The 12,350-nt window shown below is 32.3% G+C and overlaps 1 protein-coding gene across 1 annotated transcript in view; it reads right to left on the bottom strand.

Annotated features, from left to right (window-relative positions):
- The window catches only part of nrm (neuromusculin), a 97,343-nt gene extending 85,255 nt beyond the window's left edge, over positions 1 to 12,088 (bottom strand). The window contains 4 exon segments of the mRNA XM_068388791.1: positions 6,140 to 6,307; positions 6,849 to 7,003; positions 8,285 to 8,471; positions 12,031 to 12,088. Of these exon segments, the coding sequence (XP_068244892.1) occupies positions 6,140 to 6,307; positions 6,849 to 7,003; positions 8,285 to 8,471; positions 12,031 to 12,088 (568 nt within the window).
- Between the last annotated feature and the right edge of the window lie 262 nt (positions 12,089 to 12,350).

The raw sequence follows: 12,350 nt of genomic DNA, 5'->3' as shown, positions 1-12,350 counted from the left end.
AGTTTTATATGAAATGAATATCAGGTTATTGCAAATGTTGTTTTGCTTACTGTATTAAATTGTATAATACTGTTTTAATACAGTATTTATTCATCTTATTACAGTATTCAAATTTGATACAATATCTGAGATTAAAGATTTCTGTACGAATTGTGTTTCTATCTCCGAATGGTTATGTCGAATACCTTCTGCATTACAGATTTCACACTAAGTTTCAAGACGGAGAGACTCAAGAACAGTATTGTATTTACTAACTAATAGTTTGAATCTTTAACACAAGACACCAAAATGGGCCAGAAATAGCGCTGCTGTAGCATCGACCTTTTGTTTCGTTTCGACTACATCTACTACACATAACCTTTCAATTTTGCTTAATGTTCTTTCGTTTTGTTATAATTCCTCCTTGCCAATTAGTTTTTATAACCAACACACACACACACACACATATATATATATATATATATATCTATGTGTGTGTGTCTATATATATATATATATATATATCTATGTGTGTGTGTCTATATATATATATATATATATATCTATGTGTGTGTGTCTATATATATATATATATATATATAGTACCTGAAATAGATACTCTTATAACCAATTCATGTTATAAATGGCTAGCAGCTTTATAGTATTTTTTTATTTAGAGTAAGATTTACTTGGAAAATGTTCCAACTTTAATTTGATACTAACTTCTTTAGCTTAAAACCATTATATTATAGAAAACATAGTCTTTAATTTTGCCTTTTAATTCTAACTTCTTTGGTTAATAACCAGTATATTAAAAAGACTAGACTTTAATTTTGCCCTTTATAATTAATAAATCTAATTAAAAAATCGTAAATTCCAACACCTATAACCGATAAATCCAATTAAAAAAGCCTAACTTCCAACACTTATAACCAACAAATTTAACTAAAAAAGCCTAACCCCCAACACTTATAGTCTATTAATCTAGTTAAAAAGGCCTAACTCCAAACACTTACAACCAATAAATCTAATTAAAAAAGCCTAACTCCCAACACTTATAACCAATAAATCTAATTAAAAAAGCCTATATCCTAACACTTATAATCTATAAATCTAATTAAAAAAGTCTCACTTCCAACATTTATAACCAATAAATCTAATTGAAAAAAGTCTCACTTCCAACACTTATAATCTATAAATCTAGTTAAAAATACCAAACTCCCAACACTTATAACCAATAAATCTAATTAAAAAGCCTAACTCCCAACACCTATAACCAATAAATCTAATCAAAAAAGCCTAAATCATAAAACTTATAATCTATAAATCTCCTTAAAAAGTCTCACTTCCAACATTTATAACTAATAAATCTAATAAAAAAAAGTCTCACTTCCAACACTTATAACCAATATATCTAATTAAAAATGCTCCAGACTTAAGCTTATCCTTAGTAACCTCATTAAATAAACAAGAAACTATAGTCAAGAAGGACCAAGCCTTTAACTTTGACCTAAACCTATTCATTTATAGCCAGTAAACGTTAACAAAAATCTTCCTACGCGAAGTTTTATTTATTCATTGATCAAACTGGTGAGGTTTCCAAACTGAACGTTCAAAGAGTTGCTTTGAATTCAATTACAGAGGATTAAATTACTTCGTGGAAGCCAATGCTAGTTAGTCAAATAATTTCTAGGTCAAAATGAAAGTGGATATTTGATAAACAACGAACTGAAACTCGGAGTCCCCGTGGGCATCCAACAGCATTGATATAATCTACGGCCTACATTTTCCTTCCTTTTTAATATGCTGCTAAATTTGAAAATGATTTCCATACCAAAATTTTATGGTTTTGTAGGCCTTTATTTTCCTTATTTTATTTCCCTTATTTTCTAATATGCTGTTAAATTTGGAAATTAATTTCATACCATAGTTTTATGGTTTTGCAGGCCTTCATTATTTTTACTTTTTAATATGCTGCTAAATTTGGAAATGATTTCCATACCAAAATTTTATGGTTTTGTAGGCCTTCGTTTTCCTTACTTTTTAATATGCTGCTAAATTTGAAAATGATTTTCATATTAAATTTTATGATTTTGTAGGCCTTCATTATCCTTACTTTTTAATATGCTGCTAAATTTGAAAATTATTTCCATACCAAAATGTTATGGTTTTGTAGGCCTCCATTTTCCTTATTTTTTAATATTCTGCTAAATTTGGAAATGATTTTCATACCAAAGATTTATGGTTTTGTAGGCCTGCATTATGCTTACTTTTTGATATGCTGGCAAATTTGAAAATGATTTCCATGCCAACATTTTATGGTTTTGTAATTTTCAGAGAATTTTGAGTTTGAATTATGAGTTTGTTATGTACGTTGGATGTCTAAATTCGAGTAGAATATTCCAAAGAAAATCTTAAGGTCGTATTTTTTGAAGGGGGGTAGGGGTTTCAGAATAATTTAGTCGTTTCTACGCGATCATTATTCATCTTCAGATGACGTCATATGAACACTACTGTTATCTATATCAATATATATATATATATATATATATACATATATATATATATTTATATATATATACATATATATATATATATATATATATATATATATATACATATATATATGTATGTGCGTGTATATATGTATATATATATATATATATATGTATGTATGTATGTGCGTGTATGTATATATATATATATATATATAATATATATATAATATATATAAATATATAAATATATATATATATATATATATATATACATTTTTATTGTTTGCTGACAAGAACGACACCAAAATTCATATAGACTGGAGCACGTCAATCATATGTCAGGGTATCTTTTTTATCCCAAAATCACTATTCGTGTAACTTTTATACCCTTCGCAGTCTTTCTATAAAGAATACCTTGTCTAACTCTTTTCCACACAAGGCCAAGAATATTTCATTTGTGCCTTTAAAAATATAAAAAATCTCTCAAGAAACATTCGTCATAGCTAATTTTTAGTCCGCAAAGTTAGTTGTATTTTTCATATAATTGTATCAAATTATTATATCAAATTACTTTTCACTTGTAATACATCAGTGCTTTTAATATTTTCCTTCATTTTATTTAAAAAATAAATTTCACTAGTGTATTATTCACGACTGAAATTTAGCCAATCCTGTTAGCATAATTATTTTACATTTTCATTAAGAAAAATTAAATACACAGGGAATAACACGAGAGAGAGAGAGAGAGAGAGAGAGAGAGAGAGAGAGAGAGAGAGAGACTAATTTGGTATTCTGGCAGAAATATCATCTGCCTTTTTCTGTAAGTAACATAAGATAAAAGTTATTCCTTTTCATATTTTGATAAAAAATATATATATATATAAAGAAGACAAATGAGAATTACATACAATTCTACCCTGTTCTACAGATTTTCCTGGGTTTTAAATTAATCTAATTAAAGATTTGAAAAACCACCATAATATTATTTCAATCTGATATGCAGAGTTTACGTTTCTAGGGTCCCCTAAATTTAAATTCAACATGATCACACGATCGTAAAACTGGCCTGAACCACCAAGACTGTTAGCCCCCTGGAGGAGGAGTTAATATGGCCGTTCGCGAGTAAGAGCTAATCTCGGTGGCCAAGGTAAGACGCCTCTCTCCTTTTACATACGTCTCGAGGGAGGTTATATCTAGTGGCCATCCTACCTAACAAGCTGTGTAATTCTATCGAGGGTCATAGGTGGTCTATATATAATCCTAGAGCGTCTTATTTTTCACTTACGGGGAGCCAACCACCATGATTTTCTTTGCTTGGTAAGAATGTGCTTAGATTCTGGAAATCAACTAATGTATGCATGTATGTGCGTTTTCTGTGCATGTATGTATATATGTAGGCTATGTATGCTTTCTATGTAAGTACATATGTACATATGTATGCTTTCTATGTAAGTACATATGTATATATGTATGCTTTTAATGCATGTATGTTTATAAATATGCTTTCTACTGTATGCATGTAGGCTATGTATGCTTTCTTTGTAAGTACATATGTATACATGTATGCTTTCTATGTAAATACATATGTATACACGTATGCTTTCTATGTAAGTGCATATGTATACATGTATGTTTCTTATGCATGTATGTTTATATATATGCTTTCTACTGTATGCATGTATGTATATATATGTATGCTTCTAGTGTATGTATACAATTATGTATGCCTTATAGGAAAATTAAGAAAACCCATTTATTGTACGTATATAAGCATAAATTTTGAAAAAAAAATAAACCTGGATCCATGATGTATTCACATACAAATAAATTTATTCTAATTGTAGAATGTAACAAAGGGCTCCTTACTGTAAGAAAATGGATAAGAGATTCATTTCCCTTGGGCTAATCAATCCTCTGATTGCCCGATTCCATTCTAGTCCGGCACTGTAAGCGATTAAATCGAGGGCAGTAAATCAAGAGGCTTTTCCAGAGCATCACCAATCCTACCCATCTGTCTCTGCCGAAGGTATTAAATGGCGTTCGTTCCTGTCCAATCTATGTCCCGATTAACCTACTATAGCTTGCAGGAAATTAGATTCCTTGATTACGATTTTTTTAGCTGTGGCAAACGGCTCTTCTAGGAGATGGGTGCTCCAAAATCGAGCCATTGTTCTCTAGTTTTGAGTAGTGCCATAGCCTATGTACCAAGGTCTTCCACTGTCTTGAGGTGGAGTTCTCTAGTCTTGAGTAGTGCCACAGCCTATGTACCAAGGTCTTCCACTGTCTTGGGGTGGAGTTCTCTTGCTTGAGGGTACACGCGAGCATACTGTAAGCGATTAAACCCAGGGCAGTAAATCAACAGGCTTTTCCAAAGCATCACCAATCCTACTCATCTGACTCCGAGCAAGGTATTAAATGGCATTCGTTCTTGTCCAATCTATGTCCCGATTAACCTACTATAGGTTGCAGGAAATTAGATCCTTTGATCACACTTTTTTTAGCTGTGGCGAGCGGTTCTTCTAGGAGAGGGACACTCCAAAATCAAACATTGTTCTCTAATCTTGGGTAGTGCCCTAGCCTCTATCCCAAGGTCTTCCACTGTCTTGGGGTAGAGTTCTCTGGCTTGAGGGTACACTCGAGCATACTATTCTATCTTAATTCTCTTCCTATTATTGTTTTGAAGTTTTTATAGTTTATATATGATAGATTTATTTTAATGTTATCATTCTTAAACTTCTTTGGTAGTATATTTCCTTCCCTCACAGAGCTATTTTCCATGTTGGAGCCATTGGGTTATGGCACCCTGCTTTTCCAACTAGGCTTGTAGCTTGGCAAATAATAATAATAATAATAATAATAATAATAATAATAATAATAATAATAATAATAATAATAGTAATAATAATAATAATAATAATAATAGAAAATATGGCTGAAAGAAGTGAGGACAGTTAGCTAACTAACCAAGGTACGAAATAGCTTTGGGACAGTCAAGTATTAGTATCAGTCATGTAAAGTGTGATTTGACCACAATTTTATTCATATAAAGGAAATTTTTGGGGGGATTTTAATAAATATAGTTTTGCCACTTATAACACATGGCCTTTTTCCTAATGGTCATTTTTCTATTGCCAAATGAAAATTCTAGTCATTAACGTTTATGTTTACTTTAGGAACCACGTAAAGAGTAGGTATTTGTAGAATGTAATTACTATAGGTATCTTAATTTGTCAATCTATTTCTGATGTTTTTAAAACAACTAGTACTCTATGCAAAACATTTTACCAATCATAAACATTTTCATCAAATAATAATATAATGGTTTTACTTTTTTTTATAAAAAATATAATATAATGGATTTACTGATCTTTATAAAAAATAATAATGGTTTTACTGATTTTTATCAAAGAAATATAATGGTTTTACAAATTTTTATCAAATAATAATGATATATTGGTTTTACAAATTTTGATAAAAAAATAATGTAATTATTTTACAAATTTTTATAAAGAAAAAAAAAATGACTATAATGGTTTGAAAAGTATTCCTCGACCAACCACCTCTATGTTTTCATAAAAAGTTACCTGAATTCTAAAACAATTTTGAAAGTTTTGGCAGTTAGACAGAAAAGAGTCAATAGAAAACGGGACTCAGTCACTCACCAGATAAAGGTTGCGTGTCGTTCCACCAAGTGACGCGAGCCACCGGCTTTCCTCCTCCGGACTCGCAAACAACGGTCAGTGTTGTGGCTTCGTCAAAGGGACCTATAGAGGTGCCATTATCTATGGGCGATCCATCTTCGAAGGCTAAACTTAGGTAATTGGGAAGTGCTGGAGTAGTGGAAGATAAGAATGTGTTAATAATGCATTTCTTGATCGCGTGAAATAAAATTGAAATAAATAAAAGATATTTTATTTAATTCAATAATAGTTTAGTATCAGGGCGACATGGCTATCTTACCCAAAAATAGATTTTTCCTATGTCAAAATCCGATATATATATATATATATATATATATATATAAATTGTAGAAAATAATGCAATGCATTTCATTCAGTTTAACTGTATTCTGGTATATACATAGGCATATACATCAAAATGGTAGAAAATAATACAAGGTACTTTTACTCAGATTAACTGTATTCTGGAAAATGCATAAAAAATCTGTATGAATATTATACGTGATTTCATAAAATACAAATAAAAAGAAAAATACATTTATTTTGTAATGCAGATTAATGAGAGAATTTTGAACATACTCCAAACAAAAGGTAATATATTGAAAAACACTCTTGAAATACAAAATATACATGAAAAAAAAAATAACAATTAAAAAAAGTAAAACGATGGAAATAAAGTAGGACTCCTTACCATACGTCGTGAGATTGATGAACTGCACAATGGAACATTCTTCCCTCACGGCCAAGTAAGTAATCTCGCACTTGTAGAGGCCTTCGTCCTCCGTCCTCAAAGGGAAGATCTCTAAGCTACTGTCTGTCCCATTCATAACGTAATGGAAATCAGTTCTGCCAATGGGAAAAAAAAATAGAGTAATTACTTTAATGGTACAACACTGCCTAGTTGTTTATGGAATCACTTTATTACTTGAATTCTCTCTCTCTCTCTCTCTCTCTCTCTCTCTCTCTCTCTCTCATTTTACGTTACTATCATTTTACAGTGTTAATTACAGAAACAATACCTCTCTCTCTCTCTCTCTCTCTCTCTCTCTCTCTCTCTCTTTTTTGTGTTACTGTTTAAGAAATTCAATCATTCATTATCATTTACAGTGTTCATTACTGAAACAATGCTCTCTCTATCTCTCTCTCTCTCTCTCTCTCTCTCTCTCTCTCTCTCTCTTTTTGTGTTACTGTTTAAGAAATTCAATCATTCACTATCATTTACAGTGTTCATTACTGAAACAATGCTCTCTCTCTCTCTCTCTCTCTCTCTCTCTCTCTCTCTCTCTTTGTATTACTGTTGAAGAAATTTATTCTCTCACTATCCTTTTACAGTGTTAATTACAGAAACAATGATCTCTCTCTCTCTCTCTCTCTCTCTCTCTCTCTCTCTCTATTTGTATTACTGTTTAAGAAATTTATTCTCTCACCATCCTTTTACAGTGTTAATTACAGAAACAATGATCTCTCTCTCTCTCTCTCTCTCTCTCTCTCTCTCTCTATTTGTATTACTGTTTAAGAAATTTATTCTCTCACTATCCTTTTACAGTGTTAATTACAGAAACAATGATCTCTCTCTCTCTCTCTCTCTCTCTCTCTCTCTCTCTCAATTTGTATTACTGTTTAAGAAATTTATTCTCTCACTATCCTTTTACAGTGTTAATTACAGAAACAATGATCTCTCTCTCTCTCTCTCTCTCTCTCTCTCTCTCTCTCTCTCAATTTGTATTACTGTTTAAGAAATTTATTCTCTCACTATACTTTTACAGTGTTAATTACTAAAAAAGAAACAATGCTCTCTCTCTCTCTCTCTCTCTCTCTCTCTCTCTCTCTCTCTCGAGTTACTAGATTTAAGAAATTCATTCTCTCACCATCCTATTACAGTTTTAATTACAGAAATAATGCTCCCCCCCCCCCTCTCTCTCTCTCTCTCTCTCTCTCTCTCTCTCTCTCTCTCTCATGAACACACACTTTGTGTTACTAGATTTACTGTATTTATGAAACTAATTCTCTCAGTATCATTTTACAATGTTAATTACACAAAACAATGTTCTCTCTCTCTCTCTCTCTCTCTCTCTCTCTCTCTCTCTCTCGTTTAGACATCCCCTAAAACAAAGAAGGTTACTTTACCTATCGGTAAGTGGTCCCATGGCTTTCCTCACGTTAGCGGCATGGGAGAAAATGAATACTCTGTCGACTCCTTTGTACCACTTGATACTGTGGAACTCCCCGCACAGTGCCTTGTCTACCTCACAGGGTAGGTGCACAGATTCTCCCGCCAGACCGTTGACTTCATAGCGTCTTACCAACCCTGAAATAAGAAGAGGATAGAAATTAGGAGTTGATTTTTAATGATCGTTTAAAGGTTTAGAGGTCACTCATGAATGGCAGAGGCAAGGGACAGTGACATTGCCCTAGCAAGCAGGACAATGCCCTGGAGATTGACCATATATTATATAATCTGCCCCAAGCCTCATCTCCACCAAAGCTATTACCAGGGAGGGCCAGACAGTGGCTGCTGATGACTCAGCAGATAGACCTATAGGTTCCCCCAACCCCCTAACCTTAGCTCAAAAGGATGGTAAGGTTGCAGACACTTATGGCACTAACGAGTCAGAGCGGGACTCGAACCCCCGACTGGCAAACAGCTGGCAGAGACGTTACCAATCATTATGTTACTGATATTATTTTTTTTATATTTTTCATAACTTATCTTGTTTATTTATTTCCGTTTCCTTTCCTCACCGGACTATTTTTATCGCTGGAGGCCTTTGGCTTATAGCCTCCTACTTTTCCAACTAGGGTTGCAACTTAGCTAGTAATAAAAATAATAAAAATAATGGGTTTTAAAAATACAAATAAATACATTGTACATTTAAAAATTGCAAGAGCTTTCGCACTATTTACAAAGTGCCTCTTCAGCTGAAAATTTTCCACAATGTTTCAAAGGTAAACTAAAAACATATGACAATTAAAAGATGAAAGTAATTAAACTAAAGTACTAGATGCAGCTAAAACAACAGATTAAAAGGAAATGGCAGTTTTCTAACGAGTGAATAATAATAATAATAATAATAATAATAATAATAATAATAATAATAATAATAATAATAATAATAATAATAATAATAATAATAATATGTTTGAGTATAATGTATATAATAGATTAATTTTCGAAGGACAGAAGTAATTAGTACTAATTATTATTATCATTATTATTATTATTATCATTATTTTTATCATTATTATTATTATCATCAGCCAAGCTACAACCCTATTTGGAAAAGCCAGATGCTATAAGCCAAGCAATATATTGAAAAGTAAATAGTCACTGATATTGTTTCACAAGTTATTACTTGTGAGAAAAGTCTAGACTAAAAACCATGAATTTTGAAAGACGGAAGATTAAACTGAACGAAAATAACGAGTCGAAATGTCAAAGCCGAGTTGGAATAAGACGTTAAATGATTCAGCAAAGAGTTGACAAACTGCGGATGATGAGTATGAAATAATGAGGTAATTAGTGAGGGGAAAAACGTGGTGTTAATGAGAGCGTAAATGAGATTACTCAAACCCAGAGAAATTAGGAAAGTTTGCTTCGTTAAAGTGTTAGTCAAAACTTCCTCGACTTTATGAATAATTCATGTACGGTGTCTCCCTGTCTCTCTCTCTGTCTCTGTCTCCCACACCCCCTGTCTCCCTCCCTCCCCGTCCCTCTGTCAAAAGAGTTAGTGACAGCGTTCGTATGGTTGTTTACATATCATTTGCACGGGGCGCTCGGCCATTTACGCAAACAATTTTCTGCTGTCGGCGTATTCTGCGCTGCTCTGATGAATGCGTGTGCTGAGCTGTTCGGTAAACTTGCTACGTCGAGTTTAAAAGTTATAAAATTATATTTTTAAAGTTACAATATTGTATTTTCTTTTCTATATATTTTAGTTATGAAATTATATTTTTTTAGCTATAAAATCAGTATGTATGTATGTATGTATGTATGTATGTATGTATGTGTGCTGAGCTGTTCGGTAAACTTGCTACTTGGAGTTTAAAAGTTGTATATATATATATATATATATATATATTTATACATATATATATATATATATCTATTCTAAAGTTATAAAATTATATTTTTAAAGTTACAAAATTGATATATATACCTATTTATAGTTGTACAATTTTTATTTTTAAAGTTACGATATTGTATCTTCTTTTCTATATTTTTCAAAGTTATGAATTTATATTTTTTAGCTGTAAAATCAGTATGTATGTATGTATGCGCGTGTATGTATATATATATATATATATATATATACTGTATGCATTGACATGACTATATCAGCCATGAAAATTAACTGCAGGTGATTTGGTGAATAGAAAATAACACTGGGAATATGATTGGTGACTAATAGACACAATACTAAATCCCTAGTCGACAGGAAAACAATCCAGCAAAAAAAAAAAAAAAAAAAAACAATAACAACAACGAACTATCAATTCGAAGCATAAAATAAAAAAAACGAGATAAAAAACACCAACGGAGATTGACATTTGAAGCAGAAGAAAGAAAGAAGGAAAAGAAATACCCAGTACTGATTGAGAGAGCCTTATAAAAATCTCAAGAACGCTGATGAAGAGCATCAAGGAAGTATTAAAAAATCAAGGGAACGATGATTGAGAAGTTCTCTCCGAGTTAGAAGAAGCATAAAATGTCTATTGACGACCGTTTTAATAGCGGCCCGGACACCTTCCACTCGCCATTACCCGTGGATTGACCTGGGAGAGAGAGAGAGAGAGAGAGAGAGAGAGAGAGAGGCGAGAGAGAGAGAGAGAGAGAGAGAGAGAGAGAGAGTCTTCCTTTTTTTAAAAGCAAAAGTTCATTTGATGATATTCTAATAATACGGTAGGAGCTTGCACATTTTAAATGAGAGAGAGAGAGAGAGAGAGAGAGAGAGAGAGAGAGAGAGTTCCCTTTTTCCAAACAAAAATTCTTTTGATGATATTCATATTAATAACATAATAGGACCTTGAAAGTTTTTTTTATGAAACTCGATTACATTTCCTTTATATATATTTTATGATTTATTACTTTTTTATTGTACAGGAGACAGTGGCTTTGATAATATGATCATCGAGGGAACTGTCTCTACGGAAGAGGAAACAGGTTGAAATGACCAGAAACATTTATTATAGACGTAACCTAAAGGATCTAAGCTTCTAGAGTCTTCAAAGAAGCATAATCACGAAAAAAAAAAAAAAAAAAAAAAAAAAAAAAACACCGGGACGCTGATTGCTTTTGTTGTGAAATATTACTGGCCGGTCTTGAACGCAGAGGAAAAGTCGTACAACAGTTTCATTCTCGGAAGTAAAAACTTTGGTAAAAATTTATCTTTGTCCACCTAACTGGGTAAACACTTTCGAAACACACGCGTCTCTGGAAATAGACGCTGTGTCTGTGACAGTGCGCAAGAGAAAACAAATAACAAAAGAGGAAAGGGCAACCTTGCAGAGAGAGAGAGAGAGAGAGAGAGAGAGAGAGAGAGAGATAATTTTACGATCAAAAGTAGAACACATCGGATTTCATATTGTTAACTTTTATTTCTCTTCATAATCATTACATATCTCGTATAAACCCCCAATGGACGTACCGGTACGTTCTTGCAAATAACTGTTATTTACATTTTTATTTTTGCATATATTTGATAACTTTATGAGAAACTTCATGCATTTTCCAAAAGACTGAGACCAACCTGACCTCTCTATGACAAAAATTAAGGCTGTTAGAGCAATTTTAAAAAAATATATAGCAAAATGTGCTTGAAAGTTCCACATAGCTTGGGGGTGAAAGGGTTAATTTTCATATTGGTTATCCTTACAAAGAGTGTGAAGAGCAGAAACTGTCACAGACTGAAGGCCTGTCGGGTAGCTACTCATGTTCTTGTGTTCGTTGATTACATTATCATATTTTGCTTACTCCGTTATTCGTAAACTGGTCGGCATGAAACTTGGTATGTACAGTTGGCTTCATTAATTCTGGCACACTTCACGGAAAGCTAAGGAGACGTTTGTGTACCGGAATTAATGAAGCCAACTGTACATTCTATGGGTCAGTATCTATCTGAGCTCTGGGCGTTTTCCCGAAAAGTCAATCTCATTAATTAGTAATTAATGAGAACGAAAAACGATTTAATTCTAA

This window comes from Palaemon carinicauda, chromosome 15 (genome assembly GCF_036898095.1).
Source record: "Palaemon carinicauda isolate YSFRI2023 chromosome 15, ASM3689809v2, whole genome shotgun sequence".
NCBI classification, from domain to species: Eukaryota; Metazoa; Arthropoda; class Malacostraca; order Decapoda; family Palaemonidae; genus Palaemon; species Palaemon carinicauda.
The sequence above is the reverse complement of the archived record's forward strand: the minus strand, read 5'-3'. Positions and strand labels throughout refer to the sequence as shown.